The sequence below is a fragment of the Littorina saxatilis genome, linkage group LG9, assembly GCF_037325665.1.
Source record: "Littorina saxatilis isolate snail1 linkage group LG9, US_GU_Lsax_2.0, whole genome shotgun sequence".
NCBI lineage: Eukaryota > Metazoa > Mollusca > Gastropoda > Littorinimorpha > Littorinidae > Littorina > Littorina saxatilis.
In genome coordinates this window covers 11,376,670-11,395,889 of record NC_090253.1, presented here as the reverse complement: position 1 = coordinate 11,395,889, position 19,220 = coordinate 11,376,670, and the positions used below count along the sequence as shown (strand labels likewise).

Below are 19,220 nucleotides of genomic sequence, written 5' to 3'. Positions count from 1 at the left end.
GTGTGCATGCGATAGTGTGTGTGTGTGTGTGTGTGTGTGTGTGTGTGATATAGTGTGTGTGTGTGTGTGCATGTGAATGTTTGTGCATGCAAGTGTGTACATTTTGTTGACTTCCTTCAAGTTGAAATAAAAAAATTCATGCAGAAGCAAAATCCAACAAAAACACGATTTGCTTTGGTGATGTACGGTAGGGGTATGAGTATGGATGTTAGGCTTTTTCCCCGTTGAACAACAAAGAAGGTTTTACACTCAAAAGCAAGCTAACAACCTGACCCATATGTGCAAGATTCAAACACCAGCTGCCTTTAAACTGGTAATGATTGACTAGCCATACGTATGTTACAGTTGTGATTGCATTACTAGGATCTGAATAAACACATAGTTATAGTTGTGATTTGACTAGGATCTGCATAAACACATAGTTATAGTGTGATTGGACTATGATCTGAATAAACACATAGTTATAGTTGTGATTTGACTATGATCTGAAAAAACACACAGTTATAGCTGTGATTTGACTAGGATCTGAATAAACACATAGTTATAGTTGTGATTTGACTAGGATCTGAATAAACACATAGTTATAGCTGTGATTTGACTAGGATCTGAATAAACACATAGTTATAGTTGTGATTGGACTAGAATCTGAATAAACACATAGTTATAGTTGTGATTTGACTAGGATCTGAATAAACACATAGTTATAGTTGTGATTTGACTAGGATCTGAATAAACACATAGTTATAGTTGTGATTGGACTATGATCTGAATAAACACATAGTTATAGCTGTGATTTGACTAGGATCTGAATAAACACATAGTTATAGTTGTGATTTGACTAGGATCTGAATAAACACATAGTTATAGTTGTGATTTGACTAGGATCTGCATAAACACATAGTTATAGTGTGATTGGACTATGATCTGAATAAACACATAGTTATAGTTGTGATTTGACTAGGATCTGAATAAACACATAGTTATAGTTGTGATTGGACTATGATCTGAATAAACACATAGTTATAGCTGTGATTTGACTAGGATCTGAATAAACACATAGTTATAGCTGTGATTTGACTAGGATCTGAATAAACACATAGTTATAGCTGTGATTTGACTAGGATCTGAATAAACACATAGTTATAGTGTGATTGGACTATGATCTGAATAAACATAGTTATAGTTGTGATTTGACTAGGATCTGAATAAACACATAGTTATAGCTGTGATTTGACTAGGATCTGAATAAACACATAGTTATAGTTGTGATTGGACTATGATCTGAATAAACACATAGTTATAGTTGTGATTTGACTAGGATCTGAATAAACACATAGTTATAGTTGTGATTTGACTAGGATCTGAATAAACACATAGTTATAGCTGTGATTTGACTAGGATCTGAATAAACACATACTTATAGCTGTGATTTGACTAGGATCTGAATTAACAGATAAACATGATTTTCATTCTGTGGCATGAAGAACATAAGTAGCTTAATTAACATAAACACATTCAAAAGTTTCCTAGTGATCACTACAATTACCGACACATAATACATAGGGTAGTAACAGTTTTGATTCTTTACATCACATGCCAAGGGAAGTAGAATAATCTTAATAGCTATTTACGACCAATTATGATCAACACACACATACATATATCACTATAATCGTGATCAGCTACCTCCTTTATTCTTTCTTTCTTTCTTTCTTTGGTGTTTTACGTCGTTTTCAACCACGAAGGTTAACCTCATTCATGACACTTACAACATAATAACCACCCTTAGACTAATTAAAGTGTAGGTACCTGAATACTAGAAGACAAATGCTGCCACTACACACATGTAACAATCATTTTAAACCTCATCATTCTTTTCCATTTCTCATCATTCATTTCCATTTCTCATCATTCTTTTCCATTTCTCATCGTTCTTTTCCATTTCTCATCATTCTTTTCCATTTCTCATCATTCTTTTCCATTTCTCATCATTCTTTTCCATTTCTCATCATTCTTTTCCATTTCTCATCATTCTTTTCCATTTCTCATCATTCTTTTCCATTTCTCATCATTCTTTTCCATTTCTCATCATTCTTTTCCATTTCTCATCATTCTTTTCCATTTCTCATCATTCTTTTCCATTTCTCATCATTCTTTTCCATTTCTCATCATTCTTTTCCATTTCTCATCATTCTTTTCCATTTCTCATCATTCTTTTCCATTTCTCATCATTCTTTCATTTCTCATCATTCTTTTCCATTTCTCATCATTCTTTTCCATTTCTCATCATCATTCTTTTCCATTTCTCATCATTCTTTTCCATTTCTCATCATTCTTTTCCATTTCTCATCATTCTCTCCCATTTCTCATCATTCTTTTCCATTTCTCATCATTCTTTTCCATTTCTCATCATTCTTTTCCATTTCTCATCATTCTTTTCCATTTCTCATCATTCTTTTCCATTTCTCATCATTCTTTTCCATTTCTCATCATTCTTTTCCATTTCTCATCATTCTTTTCCATTTCTCATCATTCTTTTCCATTTCTCATCATTCTTTTCCATTTCTCATCATTCTTTTCCATTTCTCATCATTCTCTCCATTTCTCATCATTCTTTCCATTTCTCATCATTCTTTTCCATTTCTCATCATTCTTTTCCATTTCTCATCATTCTTTTCCATTTCTCATCATTCTTTTCCATTTCTCATCATTCTTTTCCATTTCTCATCATTCTTTTCCATTTCTCATCATTCTTTTCCATTTCTCATCATTCTTTCTTTAAATTGAAAATAATACTGCATTCTTTGTAAACCTCATCATTTTTTACATTTCTAATCATTACAATATTTTTTCTTCAAAATGAAATTAATACTGTATCATTTTAAACCTCATCATTCTTTTTCTTTCTTTCTTTATTTGGTGTTTAACGTCGTTTTCAACCACGAAGGTTATATCGCGACGGGGAAGGGGGGGAGATGGGATAGAGCCACTTGTTAATTGTTTCTTGTTCACAATAGCACTAATCAAAAATTTGCTCCAGGGGCTTGCAACGTAGTACAATGTATTACCTTACCGGGAGAATGCAAGTTTCCAGTACAAAGGACTTAACATTTCTTACATACTGCTTGACTAAAATCTTTACAAAAATGGACTATATTCTATACAAGAAACACTTAACAAGGGTAAAAAGAGAAACAGAATCTGTAAGTCGCCTCTTACGACATGCTGGGGAGCATCGGGTAAATTCTTCCCCCTAACCCGCGGGGGGGGATCATCATTCTTTTTCATTTCTCATCATTTTTTCTTCAAAATAAAAATAATATTGTATCATTTGTAAGTCTTCCGCAGCAACATTATTGCTATCGCTGTAGACCACTACAAAATTTGTCCTAGAAGTGCACATACAGATAAGCTCCCCTTCAAAGACCCCCCCAGGGGCTCACATCCACGTCGGACATCGGACATACATGGATATTTTTTCCAAATACATTTTTCATGCAAGAGGACATATATATGTCCTATTGTTTTTGTCACAAAGTGGTCATTGTCCGATTATGCTTTCATTTGATACGGACATAGTCCGTACTTTCCAGTTTACAGTGGTTTGATTTGCTATTTTATCGATGTTTTGCAAAGCGATGTGTATCTCCAAGCAAACTAAACTTGGGGAGACTTTATGTGCTTTGTAGAGAGAAGAGCTTCCAAGGGTCGCAACTCTGAATGATCCAAGCCGGTTGACAGTTGCCTCCCTTGGCGTTTTTTTCTCTCCGAAAAAGAAAATTGGTGCCAGAAAAAGGCCAGTTTTTACTTCAAATCTGTGCCCTCATCAGCGGCTAGTGACACTGAAACTGAGCTCCCTCCGGCCTCTGAGCAGCCAGAGCCAGATGAAACCCTCCACTGGCAACTCTCCACTGACCCATCATCCCCCCCCCTACCCCCAACCTCCCCCCCCCCCCCCCCCTGAACTTCACCCCTGACCAAGCAATAGACTGGAACCACCATCACCCAAGCGTAGCAGATTCATCACCATGCTGATGTTGGCTACCTATCACTAAGAAGAAGAAGAAGAACCGTTGCTCAAGAAAATGATTTTATATGTTGTGTTACTTTGTGACAAGAAACTAGTCAAGTTTGATTAAATTTACGTTAAAAAAATGTCCTATTGATTTATTTTTGTTCTGGTCAAATATCCTATTACTTTTGCATTGTCCAGGACATTTGTCCTATGCCACCTCCCATGGATGTGAGCCCCTGCCCCCCAATTCAAGACTCCCTCCTTTTAAAGTCCTTATTTTTTCAGATTTTCTGTTCATAACCTCTGTAAATTTACCTCCATTTTAAGACTCCCTCATTTTTAAGACCAGTTTTTTCTCAGATTTGTGGAGGATGTAAGAAGTGGGTTCCACGGTATAAACAGAACCAATACTGTACTGTAAGTGTGTGACTTAACATACTCATGTATAATACATACAACGGATGCCTGCTGAATTCAAAGGAGTGCACAAACTAAAGCACAACAACTGACACCACAACGACCAATACCGTGTCTGAAAAGTTTTGCTGGTTTGATTTTACAATTCAGTAAAACAGACTGTCAACAGCTGTAGAATTGCAGCTACCTTTACCCTCATCGTTCCAAAACCAGTGACCGAAACGTTTCGCTCTTCTCATTTTGGCTGCCTCTCCAACCACCCAGTTGTTGTTGATGAGAAAGGGGCGTGGTTTGGAAGACCGTTCACTGGCCGGAAGCTTGTACCACTTGCCGTCAGGAAACAACTCAGCCGGCAGGTGAACGACTCGAACCCCTGCAAACTTCTTCCTGACCAGCAAGGTGAAGTACTGCTGGTCGTTGTCTGCCTCAGACACATCCGCCGCATCTTGGCTGTTCTGCAGGCGCCGGTAGAGGCTGTCCATCTTGTCCGTGAGATGTCGCCACAGCTTGACCGTGGCTTTAGTAGGGTTCAGGAGCAGGAAGCCGCCAGCCGTGACGTCCAGGTCTGTGACCTTGGTGGCCAGGATGTCCCCCTCAGCGTGTCGCGCCAGGAGAGCCGGCACGGGGTCGCTCAGCCAGACGCAGTCCACCTCGAACAGCAACAAGCGGACCCCGGCTTCCAGCAAGTGCAGGATGTAGCGAGTGCGCTCCACCATCATGCGAACGTAGCCCGCCTTGCTGTACTCCTGGCTGCCCGCGTACTGAGAACTGTTGAGCGTCACCACGGTGATGTTCGGCCACAAGTGGCTAAGCCGTTGACCGGTCATCTGATCTGTGGTGAGGAACAGCGCGCGGTGGTGGACGTTGTTCATGGGAGCCGTGTTGCAGCACCAGCTGGCAGCGAACGGGAAGAAAGCGTCGTTGACCATCGTGAACAGCACCACTCCGTGCGTGTGGTAAATATCTCGTGCGATCTGTATCGATGTTTTCATGTCTGAGCTCACCTTCCTGGACACACTGCTGCTGTTTGTCAACGCTGCGCCCCAACGCGATAAACTGAAAGACGCGTCCTTAACGACGGGGAAACCCTGGGTCAGGTTTTTGGGTTTGAAATGGCGACTGAGATAGTAGGACTCGGGAATGAGGGCGAAGTAGATGCACATGATCACAATCACAAAGATCGTCACAAGGAGCAAAGTTCTAACCGCCTGGATCTTCATAGTCAAGCTGTACTGGTCAAGGACACTGACCGACCTGAAGCTAGAGTTCCACTGGCACTGATTTCCATCCAACGAAAGGGAAGACCTTGAACTTGCAGGATAGGCTGTCTGGAATGAAATAACAACTAAACTGACACAATATTTAACTCAGATCTGACAAGATCAATCTTTCCACAATGCAGGTTTGACGATCCATTCATCATCAGAGGAAGACAGCTGCTGCAGCCAATAATAAACAAGGCCGCATCAAAAGTTGACACAAAGACAGCATCAGAATCACAAAATAGTTTCTGTTTCACTCCGTTTTTCTGTTCTGTTCGAGTGTTTTAACCACCCACGGCAGCTTTCAACACAATAAGTGTATGGTTTGACAGTCACAGTACAGACCTCAGTGTTTCCATCGGTGCTTTTCACTTTGTTCACCTGAGAATAAGTTGATCAAACCGATGTTTTCCAGGAATCTGTGTTTTGTGGTAAAATAGTGCAGCAATGAATACATATTTCTCAACACAGACTAGGTAGCTGCTTGTTCTGTGAATCCAAATCAAGTCCACTTTCTCCCTACATTTAAATAACTAACACCCACACTAGATTCTGTCCTGGAAGATTCTTGCGTCCACAAATGTAACTCACAACTGGCACTCAAAAAGTGCGAGCAAGGAATGTGGCATGTTGTGGTTGTGGTCAGACTTCCTCGCAGAGCTGTTAAAATCTTGACTGGGCCTTAGTGGACAGTGGTTGTGGTCAGACCTCCTCGCAGAGCTGTTCAAATCTTGACTGGGCCTTGGTGGACAGTGGTTGTGGTCAGACCTCCTGGCAGAGCTGTTCAAATCTTGACTGGGCCTTGGTGGACAGTGGTTGTGGTCAGACCTCCTCGCAGAGCTGTTCAAATCTTGACTGGGCCTTGGTGGACAGTGGTTGTGGTCAGACCTCCTCGCAGAGCTGTTCAAATCTTGACTGGGCCTTGGTGGACAGTGGTTGTGGTCAGACCTCCTCGCAGAGCTGTTCAAATCTTGACTGGGCCTTGGTGGACAGTGGTTGTGGTCAGACCTCCTCGCAGAGCTGTTCAAATCTTGACTGGGCCTTGGTGGACAGTGGTTGTGGTCAGACCTCTCGCAGAGCTGTTCAAATCTTGACTGGGCCTTGGTGGACAGTGGTTGTGGTCAGACCTCCTCGCAGAGCTGTTCGAACCTTGACTGGGCCTTGGTGGACCAAGCCTGAAACACAATTAAAATCATAATTATTGCCATGGATGTGTTCGGTAAAATAGACAACAACCCACATGCATTGCCAGTGCAACACAATTAAAATCATGGATGTGTTCGGTAAAATAGACAACAACCCACATGCATTGCCAGTACAGCGAAAAGCCACGCCAGTGAACCACTGCAAACCGTCACGCTCATAAGATAATTGCCTGTCACTTTTTATGTGTGTTTGAGAAAAAAAAGTTTTTTGATTTATCATTTCTGAACAATCTTCCTATCTCATATATTTTAGATAAAAGTTGCAAACTACCAATCTTGAGCGTTTGACAGCTGGATAAGCAAGAGATAAAGAGCTGGCAGCAACGTTTTCAATCAGCACAGCTGCATAAGGCCAAAAAAAAAAAAGGTCTGTTTACGGTAACATAGGCCAAAAAAATAGGGTCGGTAGGTCGGGATTTTTTTGTTTTTAATTTTTTCCAAAAAACCATATTTTTACGTTATTTTGCATTTTTCTTCTTTCCCAAATGCCAAAAAAAAGTCTAGGGTCGCGTGAAAAAAATAGGGTCAATCGGGTTACCGTAAACAGACCTATTTTTTTTTTTGGCCTAACCAAAAAAGCTTTTGCATACCTTCACAATCTCCAAACAAGTCTGTATCAAATCAGCGGCCTGTGCTGAAAAGTGCCTAATTTGGTTGAGAATGTAACCGTGACAATATCCAATGGTCTGAGAGTTTGTACTCTCTAACACATGATAGGTACCCTTCCAGTAGCTTCCCCTGTAGCCTCACTGCAGAAACGCCAAACACTGAGTTTGGTATTTTTCTTATGAGCGTGACAAAATGTTTAAGAAGCATGAAGTACATATTGAGGTCCAACGAATGACGTCTCACAACGTGCGTGGTCGTCCTTGGCGGTCAAGAAAGCCGCCGCGATCATTGCGCAGACGACACTTCTAAACCGCCAATATTTTTTGTGCGCATCACGTGCTCCACATAAATCGGCCGGAAACGAAGCAATTGGGAAACCTGGATATATACCTAATTAAGACCTCTGTGTGTTGTAAATTGTACCACACTAAAAAGACAGAGAGAACAGCAGGCATTAACACTGACAGTAACACAATGCATACACAGCTACAGATGTAGACAGCTGGCTGCCGTAAAAAAGGGGGGGCTTAATGCCCAATTTTCAGGGATGTATTAGGCTCTGTTGCTTTTTTGAACATATTCTGCAAAAAATGATAGATATTCCACACAATTTTAATTGTATGTAGGTTTACTTTTTACACTCGAGTCTAATTGCCCCATGATATTAAAGTTGGGCTGTTCCCATTTGAAGTCCCAAATTTTGAAAGTTTCAAAAAAACGGGTGGGGGGGGGGGGGGGGGGCTTAATGCCCCGTTTGCCCCTAAATTTTTTTTTTTTTTTAAATAAAAAAAAAACAAAAAAAAACGACCGACCGACCCTATCTTTTTCGGCGATGTTACCGGAAACAGACATATTTTTCTTTTTGGCCACACACACACACACACACACACAGACTGGCAGTAAAGCATAGAAGGGAAAGCCATACATGGCAATGAAACACACACAAGTTTGCACGAACAAAATGCACTGGCCACCAATCTCCAAAATGCAAAGCACTGACTGAAAGACTTTCTCACGCAGTAAACTTGCATCGAGGTATTCTGTCGATTCAGAAGCCACACACGCGTGGGATGCATATTTTAAGTAGAAAAGACTTCTCCAGTATCGTATGAAACGTAAATCTTACTCAGGAATACCACAAAAACAGACAAAACAACACCCACCCACTGACCAAATTAACCACATTTCCTATGCGGAAGCCATGCTGTTTGGGGGTAACACAAACAGGGGAAATAACTCTTGTAGTATACGGTGCTCCACATTGCACGGTTAGGTCCCTTGATATAATGATCGAGAGGGAAAGTTGGGTTGGCTTGGCAAAAAGACAAGGGTGTGTATGACGGTGTGTGTGTGTGTGTGTGTGTGAGTGTGTGTGTGTGTGTGTGTGTGTGTGCCAGTCAGGCAGCATTTCGGGGGAGGCACCATCTACAATTAGTTCGTTCTCGCAGCTTTGCTTCCCCTGGAAAGTTGTAAGAGTTATCGCGCCTGATTTGCTGTTACCAAACACGCCTAGCGAAATTTACAAGACCTGTGCAAAACAGTACTTTTGAATCCATATCCACAGGGCTAGGAGAGAGTATGCAGGATCCATTTAATCGCTCCTGTAATCGTTGCGTTCGGAGCACCTGTATTCCGGGTTTGTGATCGAAACAAAAACACTCTGCACTACAGTAAAAAGAAAGTGCGCGTCGATAATGCTCGCTCCGAGATCAGTTGAATAGATTCAGGTTCGGCTTAGAGTTAGAGTTAGAGTGGATGAGTTTCGCTCAATCACCTCAGCATGCTATTTTTTTTATCATTATAGATGAGTTTGCGAAATTCGTACGTGGACAATGCGCAGCGCTGTTGTGCAGTGCAGGCAAGTGGTGTCAAAGTGAAGGGTCATGTTTTTCGTCCTTCAGCCATCGTACGTGAAGGAGGCTTGAGCAGACCTGGTGTTACGACTTCACACCCGGAAGACGTTTACTGGTTGCAGACAGACATGGAGAAGGTGCACGTTCTGCTCTATGTCCCAAACATTATTGGTGAGTCTCTGTACACTGATATGAAGGCATGTGTATTGTCATGCCAGGGCTCTCACACACACAGACACACACACAGACACACACACAGACACACACACACACACACACACACACACACACACACACACACACACAGTGACACTCCCTCATCACACACTCACACAGGTGGTATCCAGAATTTGTTCTGTATACATTGTCCCAGCTCTCAGTATAAACTTTTTATAATATATTATGTAAAAGACAGTTCAGGTATTTCAAGTATAATAATGCCAGCACTGAGCTTTATTGTATGGAATGATAGCAGTTAGCTAGCAAAAATATTGTTAAAATAGCAGCAAACTGTTTTACGAGGAACAATTAGGGTAGCGTGTGAGTATGTGTGTGTGTGTGTGTGTGTGTGTGTGTGTGTGTGTGTGTGTGTGTGTGATTATTGTGAAGGTTTAATCCTTTGGCCATATCAAAGTCTCACTCCCAGCCATCCTCTTGCATGCATGTTGTGTTCTAGTTAATGTTTTAAATCAAGTCAATTAATTTTCTGTCCAGCTCTCCTCCTATTTAATTTATTGTTTAATTCATTAATTAACTCATGTATTCGCTTACTTAACATATTTGATTATTGATATTACAGGGTACATGCGGGTGATTCTCACCATCTTGGCATTTGTATTCTACGAGCAGCCTCTCTGGTTCATCATCCTGTACTCAGCTTCCATCGCTCTTGACGGTATGATTGTATGATAGTATCACATTTTGCCGCTCATGCTTTGTGACTGGTGGGAGAGGGGCATGCTAAGGCCAAAAAAAAAAATAGGTGTGGTTAAGGTAACATAGCCAAAAACAATAGGGTAGGAAGGTAGGCAATCACTTTTTTTTTAAAACTTTTTTTTCTAATGTGTACAAATTAAACCTACTTGACAGGGAAATAAGTGTGCGACTCGGGCGCTTTTCGCTTTCATTGCGTTTTCTGCACTCATTTTCTTGGTTTTTTTTTGTTTTTTTGACAAATGTAATAAAAAGTTATAGGGTCTGCCCCCTAAAAATAGGGTAGGTCGGGTTACCGTAACCACACCTATTTTTTTTTAGGCCTAATGGCCGGGGTGTACCGTAACGTTTTGGGCTACTGTGTAATTAAGTTGTTTCTTTGTAACTGCCTTACATTTATTCAAGCTACGTACTTCTATGATTAAGACATAAATCGTCAATGTACAATGAACTTCAAAATAAAGCAAACAACGTTCAATTCCTCAGGGACATTACTACATGTATATATTTGTCTTATGTTCTTTGTTTGCTGTTGTTTGTAAACTGAATTAGCTTGTGAAGTGAACTTTGTGTTGCATTATATTTCAGGGGTGGATGGTTATGCAGCTCGTAAGCTGAACCAGTGTTCGGATTTTGGAGCCTGGGTGAGTATTTTACAAGCAGAAAGAGTTGTGTTTGCAGAGCGCATTAGCACATTACAGCAGAGTCTGTTTTTGCAGGTCCAAGCAATGTGCATTTCAAAAGCTAAGTCTTGCACACCTGTACTGGCTGTAGACACCGAGACACACTGTTATGTAACACTCACACATCACAAACACAACAAGTCGCGTAAGGCGAAAATACAACATTTAGTCAAGCTCAGTCGAACTCACAGAATGAAACTGAACGCAAAGCATTTTTTCCGCAAGACCGTATACTCGTAGCATCGTCAGTCCACCGCTTGTGGCAAAGGCAGTGAAATTGACAAGAAGAGCGGGGTAGTAGTTGCGCTGAGAAGGATAGCACGCTTTTCTGTACCTCTCTTCGTTTTAACTTTCTGAGCGTGTTTTTAATCCAAACATATCATATCTATATGTTTTTGGAATCAGGAACCGACAAGGAATAAGATGAAAGTGTTTTTAAATTGATTTCGAAAATTTAATTTTGATCATAATTTTTATTTTTTCTTGTTTTTAATCCGAATATAACATATTTATATGTTTTTGGAATCAGGAAATGATGAAGAATAAGATGAACGTAAATTTGGATCGTTTTATAATCTTTATTTTTTTTTTACAATTTTCAGATTTTTAATGACCAAAGTCATTGATTAATTTTTAAGCCACCAAGCTGAAATGCAATACCGAAGTCCGGCCTTCGTCGAAGATTGCTTGGCCAAAATTTCAATCAATTTGATTGAAAAATGAGGGTGTGACAGTGCCGCCTCAACTTTTACAAAACGCCGGATATGACGTCATCAAAGACATTTATCGAAAAAAAGAAAAAAAACGTCTGGGGATATCATACCCAGGAACTCTCATGTAAAATGTCATAAAGATCTGTCCAGTAGTTTAGCCTGAATCGCTCTACACACACACGCACAGACACACACGCACACACACACATACACCACGACCCTCGTTTCGATCCCCCCTCTATGTTAAAACATTTAGTCAAAACTTGACTAAATGTAATAAAACACACACACACACACACACACACACACACACACACACACACACACACACACACACACACACACACACACACGCACAATTGCAAACATGTACACACATACTCATGCAAACACACACACACACACACACACACACACACACACACACACACACACACACAATCGCTCAGACTCTCTCTCTGTGACTGCAGCTGGTTCTCTCTCAGCCTGTGGAAAACAAAACACAAGAAAGAAGAACATCAAGAAGATGAGTTTCAAGCAAAACGTATAAAATTACCTAACAAGCCATTGACTCATGCTTTCTGTTTGCGCATACATTTGTATTGATCTGAAATGTAAGTGATGGCATAAACGGGGGGAGGTGGGATTCAGTGAGTATTTTGACATAAGGACAGATCATCATAGTTGGCAAAAATAGGAAAGGACGATGTTCTAATATTACTCTGTTGAGATTTTTATTGTGGGCTGGACGAACCAACTCCGATGAGGCCTCAAGCCAAACCCATGTTACTTCAAGAAAAACATATGCTGTCGGCGATCATTGCAGGCCAGCAGTTATTACTGCAACGAATTGTGAACTTTGATGTGGATATTTTCAAAAGAGAAGAGCCTTGTGTCAAGCAGAGAGTGCATAGCATGCACATCGGAGCTAGTCAGTCGCTGCAGTCGCTGGTCTTTACTGGTCGGCTGCATGTTGTTGTTTGATTCACTGTCAGGGGTCAGCAACTCTTTCGGCCACATGCACAGCGCTTGAAATCCAGACAGAGTTATTTCCTGAAACGATGTCTATTACAGTATATTTGTCTTGCTTGCAGTTTGATGTGGTTATAGACGTGTTCAGCCGAGGACTACTGTGGTGCTCTTTACATGAGGTTTGTACCTTGTGTGAGTCATGTTTTTTTGTGTGTGTTTTAATTTTCAATTTATTTTTTGAATTTTAATTTTTTTATATTTTTTTTATTACATTTAGTCAAGTTTTGACTAAATGTTTTAACGTAGAGGGGGGAATCGAGACGAGGGTCGTGGTGTATGTGTGTGTGTGTGTGTGTCTGTGTGTGTCTGTGTGTGTCTGTGTGTGTCTGTGTGTGTGTGTAGAGCGATTCAGACTAAACTACTGGACCGATCTTTATGAAATTTGACATGAGAGTTCCTGGGTATGAAATCCCCATACGTTTTTTTCAATTTTTGATAAATGGCTTTGATGACATCATATCCGGCTTTTTGTGAAAGTTGAGGCAGCACTGTCACGCCCTTATTTTTCAACCAAATTGGTTTAAAATTTTGTCAAGTAATCTTCGACGAAGGCCGGGGTTTGGTATTGCATTTCAGCTTGGTGGCTTAAAAATTACTTAATGACTTTGGTCATTAAAAAACTGAAAATTGTAAAAAAAATATGTTTTTTATAAAACGATCCAAATTTACATTCATCTTATGCTCCATCATTTGCTGATTCCAAAAACATATAAATATGTTATATTTGGATTAAAAACAAGCTCTGAAAATTAAATATATAAAAATTAATATGAAAATTAAATTTTTGAAATCAATTTAAAAACACTTTCATCTTATTCCTTGTTGGTTTCTGATTCCAAAAACATATAGATATGATATGTTTGGATTAAAAACACGCTCAGAAAGTTAAAACGAAGAGAGGTACAGAAAAGCGTGCTATCCTTCTCAGCGCAAGTACTACCCCGCTCTTCTTGTCAATTTCACTGCCTTTGCCGTGAGCGGTGGACTGACGATGCTACGAGTATACGGTCTTGCTGCGTTGCATTGCGTTCAGTTTCATTCTGTGAGTTCGACAGCTACTTGACTAAATGTTGTATTTTCGCCTTACGCGACTTGTTACTGTCTTTCAGCTTACAACCTTTTGAGTCATGTTTTGTTATTTGATCTTTATACAGTGGAACTCTTCTTTGAAGACCTTACTTTTCAGGATTTTCTGTTCAGGCCCCCCCAAAAAGTTGTATGTTTCTGGTAACATGGCTACAAAAAATAGGTTAGGTAGGTAGGGATTTTTTTGTTTTGTTTTGTTTTGTTTTTGTTTTTGGTCAGGGTAGAAAATAACTATACAGTGACGCAAAGAGACTGGACTTACTATGCAAAGAGAAAGACAACACATTACAAAACAAATGAGACAAAAGGGATGCAGGGTTATCCCCCTTGTGTCGTCTGCCGTCTGTTACTTTCGTTTTGACGCTTTTTTTAAAAATTGTTTTTTACAAATGCAATTAAAAAAAGTCTAGGGTCGGCGGGAAAAAAACTAGGTAGGGTTGGGTGACCAGAAACATACAACTTTTTTTTTTTTCCTCATATACAACCTCCTTTTTATACCTCCCCTCTTTTTTCATGACCTGATTTTCTTCACTTTTCTGTAGTCCTTAAAATGGGTGTTCCACTGTACTGAACTTGGGTTTAAAGGCCCCAGCTCCCTTGCAAGACACTTTCTACTATACAAAAACATTTTTTTCAGACATTTTCAACGTGAAAGTGTCACTAAATCTACCTGACCATCTTAAAAATCTCTGTCTTTTAAGATAGAAATGTTGTGGCTTTGACAGACCTGTTTACCCTTACGATTTTGGCGTAATTTATTACGATTTTCTGAAAAAAATACGCTATTCCGCTATCCGTGTCAAGACTACGATTTTCATAAATAAAAAAAATGTAAAAAAAAAAGATAAAAAAAAAATTTGATTTTTTTTTCTTTCTTCTATTCACATGTTTGGCATTGTTTTTTTCAATGGCAAAATGGGGTGAAAAAGCACAGGACTGACCAGAGATCATGTCTGTCTGATGAGGCGGGAGAGCCTTATTCTTGTGGTGAAGTCTCGCCCTCACTCATTCGGCAAGCGCAAGTACAGTAGAGAAGCGCTTGACACACTGAAAAAGGCCTACTACGAGCAAAAGAAAAAGAATCAGTGATGCATGTGCTTTTGATGTGATCTTCTTTGAAATTATGATGACTACAAAAACTGACTGATGTGTGAATGATGGATATATGTGCATGATTGCCTTTCGCAGACACAGTTGTCATGTGCGTTGTAATTTGCGACGAATGCTGGATGATTACTATTTTTGTGCCAGGATTACTATTTTTGGGGCTGAGCATTACTCCAAAACACTTATGGGGGTAAACAGGTCTGCTTTGAGGAGGTCTTTCTAACAGAGGTACCACTGTTGTGTTATATTTGATAGTCTTCATGTTTCTGTTAAAAGTATAATACCTGGTTTTGTGATGCTGTTTGTTCATGTGAGTGTTTGATTGTGTGTGTGAGTGTGATTGAGTGTGTGTGTGTGTGTGTGTGTGTGTGTGTGTGTGTGTGTGTGTGTGTGTGAGTATTTTTGATTGTGTTTGTGTATGTTATTACATTTTTATTTCATTTCATGTATTTATTGTGTTCCAGTATGGCTACTTGGTGATTTTTGTGGAATGGTTGACCTTCGTCAGCACCCATTGCCGAGGCCCCAAGTGGAAGATACCGGAAGAGAGTTTCCCCTGGCTGGTGAAAAGTGTCATGGGCAATAGTGAGACATCCTTTCTTCTTCTTCTTTTTTTTCTTTTTTTTTCTTCCTCACTTTGAAGGATTGGTTTCTCTTGCGGAGCAGAGGGTGGTGGGCTGGTAGCTCAGTTGGTAGTGCTGGTTCACTGCTTCAGACCTGAGCCAGGGGGGACATGTTATTTTTATGCACACACACACACACACATCATACATATACACACACACACACCCATGCACACACACACATGCACATGTACACACATACACATTATTCTCTGGCCATGAAATTGAAGAAAAGAAATAAGTTTCCACAAAGAAAAACAGACAAAAGAGACTAATGTTCACTTCAGAAACTCTGTGAGAAGGGAGACTACTTATGCCCTTGTCACACAGATGACGCTGCCATTAACATAGCAGTTTTCTCCCCTGAATACACCCGCGGAAATAACAGGATTTTTAGACATTGTGTCATTATGGACCAAGAAAAAAATGCTCAATTCGACTTGACTTGGTATTTGTGTGTGCAAATTTAGGACCCTAGCAAAATGGCATGCTCCACATTAAGCCCCACGGAAGTGATGTGAGATACTGAAATAAGAGTGAACAATTTGACGATCTTTCATTGCGCTTGCATAGGGCTAAGTCTGGATATTGCCCTTAGCTTTGGATGCGGCTTCTTCGAATATAGCAGGACGGGCTAAGTGGCGCAGTGGTAAGGCGTCAGCCTCCTAATCGGGAGGTCGTCAGTTCGAATCCCGGTCGCTGCCGCCTGGTGGGTTAAGAGTGAAGATTTTTCCGATCTCCCAGGTCAACTTATGTGCAGACCTGCTAGTGACTTAACCCCCTTCGTGTGTACACGCAAGCACAAGACCAAGTGCGCACGGAAAAGATCCTGTAATCCATGTTGGAGTTCGGTGGGTTATGGAAACACGAAAATACCCAGCATGCCTTCCCAACGAAAGTGGAGTGAAGCTGACTATGCTCTCAGAATATAGTGTGAGGAACCCAAATGGGCAAACGAGCTCACACGTCACCAGAATTTCTGGAACGCTGAAGAAGAAGAAGAAGAAGAAAAAAAATTAGCAGGAAGACAATCCCTATTCCATTTTCCTTTCTGGTGTGTGTTTACAGACTTCAAAACCTTCTGGGGAACAGCGGCCATCACCGGTTTGAACGTGCTGCCTCTGTGGCTCTACGGCTACAGGACTGGCTACCTGGCCACAGGACTGTCTGTACCTCTGTGGGGTCAGCTGCTGGGTATCGCTGTGCTGACCGTTGGCAGGACCGTCTGCATGTTTGTGGAGGTAGGACAACGCTGCTGTGGGGATTTCAGGTCTTGAAAAAAGAGGGAGACTTAAAATAGAGTTAAGAATATGGAGGTTATGAACAGAAAATCTGAATAAAACCTATTAAGGTCTCAAAATGGAAACAAAACTTCTTGTGTGTTTTTTTTTTTGGGGGGGGGGGGGGTTAATTGGGGAGTTCCACTGTACTTAGGGTTGATGTGGGGGGGGGGGGGGGGGGGGTGGGTGGTTTGGGCCGACTAAGGAGATGAGCTATATTAACACTTCCTATTTCAAATCCAAAATCTTCTTCAATCTTGCTTCTTTGTTGGTTGTTGATTGTGATTGAATGTCAGACAGCGAGTGTTGGGTGGGGATTTAAGTAATGCATGGGTGTGGTTTGTAATTTTTAAGATATTTCTTTTTTAGTGGTTAAAGATTCATAGTGTGTGTGTGTGTGCATGAGTATGTGTTTGTGTGTGTGTGTGTGTGTGTGTGTGTGTGTGTGTGTATGTGTATGTGTGTGTTTGCGTATGTGTATGTGTGAGTGTGCGTATGTGTGTGTGTGTGTGTGTGTGTGTGTGTGTGTGTGTGTGCGTGTGTGTATGTGTGTGGGTGTGCTAACCATGCTTTTGTCATGAACCTTTTCTTCTCCTTTTTCATGTGATTGACTGGTAATGGTGTGTTTACATGTGTTTTACTGGTGTGTTTACATGTGTTTTACTGGTGTGTTTACATGTGTTTTACTGGTATGTTTACATGTGTTTTACTGGTGTGTTTACATGTGTTTTACTGGTGTGTTTACATGTGTTTTACTGGTGTGTTTACACGTGTGTTACTGGTGTGTTTACATGTGATTTACTGGTGTGTTTTCATGTGATTGACTGGTGTGTTTACAATCATGTTTTACTGGTGTGTTTACATGTGTTTTACTGGTGTGTTTACAAGCGATTGGTGGGTTTACATGTGTTTTACTGGTGTGTTTTACTGGTGTGTTTACATGTGATTGACTGGTGTGTTTACATGAGTTTACTGGTGTGTTTAAATGTGTTTTACTGGTGTGTTTACATGTGATTGACTGGTGTGTTTACATGTGTTTTACTGGTATGTTTACATGTATATAACTGGTGTGTTTACATGTGATTGACTGGAGTGTTTAAATGTGTTTTACTGGTGTGTTTACATGTGGTTTACTGGTATGTTTACATGTATATAACTGGTGTGTTTACATGTCATTTCAGTGTTTCTTCATCTACAGTCACGTGATGAGGTTGCTGGATGAGGGTCCCACCAGACAACAGAGCTAAAGGTAGTTTCACATGGCATGTAATGATGTGACACGACATACAGGACATATCCATGTGAAGTGACATAATATACAGGTGTATGCCGTCTTTGAGAAAGAAAAAAGATGCATAATATGTGTGTGTGAGAGAGAGAGAGAGAGAAGAGAGAGAGAGAGAGAGAGAGAGAGAGAGAGAGAGAGAGAGAGAGAGAGAGAGAGAGAGAGAGAGAGAGAGAGAGAGAGAGAGAGAGAGAGAGAGAGAGAGAGAGAGAGAGAGAGAGAGAGAGAGAGAGAGAGAGAGAGAGAGAGCAAACACACAAACAAACTTTATTACTCAAGGATGGAGATTTTAGGCTGACGCGAGATTATAATCATGCATTATCGCAACTACTACATGATCTTTACGAATATCAAATGAATAAAAACACATTTAAGCTGACATATGAAAATAATGCAAAGGGATACAAACAAACAAAATTAATTAAGAGAGAGAGAGAGACAGAGAGTTTGGATTTTAAATAATAGTTTATGGAATTTAGCGAGTGCTCGCATCGATGACAAAAAAGTTTGATTCATCCAGAGGGACAAAACAAACATCAGATGTACACTCATACACAGATTCATAATTTGAGAGAGATGAGAGAGAGAGGGGGAGAGTTGAGAGAGAGAGATTGTGTATCCTGAAATTCGTGTTGTGCACAAACACCAATGCAGCATATAAAGCTCATGTGGTCTATTTTTGACTATCCGGGGCTACGAGGTTGAAAAGATAGGGCTGAAAATCATGTACAGAATTCTGTACAGCAAACGCTACCCGAAACCCCACCTACATGGCGTGTATGACCTTGAGAGCTTCAGTCAATGCTTGAATTTTGCAGTGGTAACAGGCAGTTTGCTCTCTCAGAGCTGAGAATACTTGTCAAGAAGGATCAAGCAGAAAAAATAAACGCCATGTCAGGAATTCGAACTCAAGACCTCGTAATGTCGGGGCCGATGGCTTAACTGCTAGGCCACTCCACCAGTGTTGTCAAAGATGGAGGAAAAAAAAATTGTTTTATGTCATTCTACGGTTGAATTACCATTCATGCGTTGCAAAAACGTAACAAATTGCCGTTCAGATTTGCCTTTATTTGCAAACATGTTTCAGAAATCGCAGTACATGTTTACACCGTCATGC

At 40.5% G+C, this 19,220-nt stretch overlaps 2 protein-coding genes across 2 annotated transcripts; one reads left to right on the top strand and one right to left on the bottom strand.

Annotated features, from left to right (window-relative positions):
• Positions 1 to 3,964: 3,964 nt before the first annotated feature.
• On the bottom strand, positions 3,965 to 8,722 carry LOC138975259 (uncharacterized). The gene is made up of 2 exons (XM_070347912.1): positions 8,672 to 8,722; positions 3,965 to 6,869 (listed from the first exon to the last, which is right to left on the bottom strand). The coding sequence occupies exon 2, from the start codon at positions 5,650 to 5,652 to the stop codon at positions 4,579 to 4,581; it is 1,074 nt and encodes a 357-aa protein (XP_070204013.1). The 5' UTR covers positions 5,653 to 6,869; positions 8,672 to 8,722; the 3' UTR covers positions 3,965 to 4,578.
• A 289-nt stretch (positions 8,723 to 9,011) lies between these two features.
• On the top strand, positions 9,012 to 18,219 carry LOC138977374 (uncharacterized). Its single transcript, XM_070350270.1, has 7 exons — positions 9,012 to 9,532; positions 10,161 to 10,256; positions 10,883 to 10,938; positions 12,785 to 12,841; positions 15,380 to 15,500; positions 16,607 to 16,779; positions 18,000 to 18,219. The coding sequence occupies exons 1-7, from the start codon at positions 9,313 to 9,315 to the stop codon at positions 18,063 to 18,065; spliced, it is 789 nt and encodes a 262-aa protein (XP_070206371.1). The 5' UTR covers positions 9,012 to 9,312; the 3' UTR covers positions 18,066 to 18,219.
• Positions 18,220 to 19,220: the final 1,001 nt, after the last annotated feature.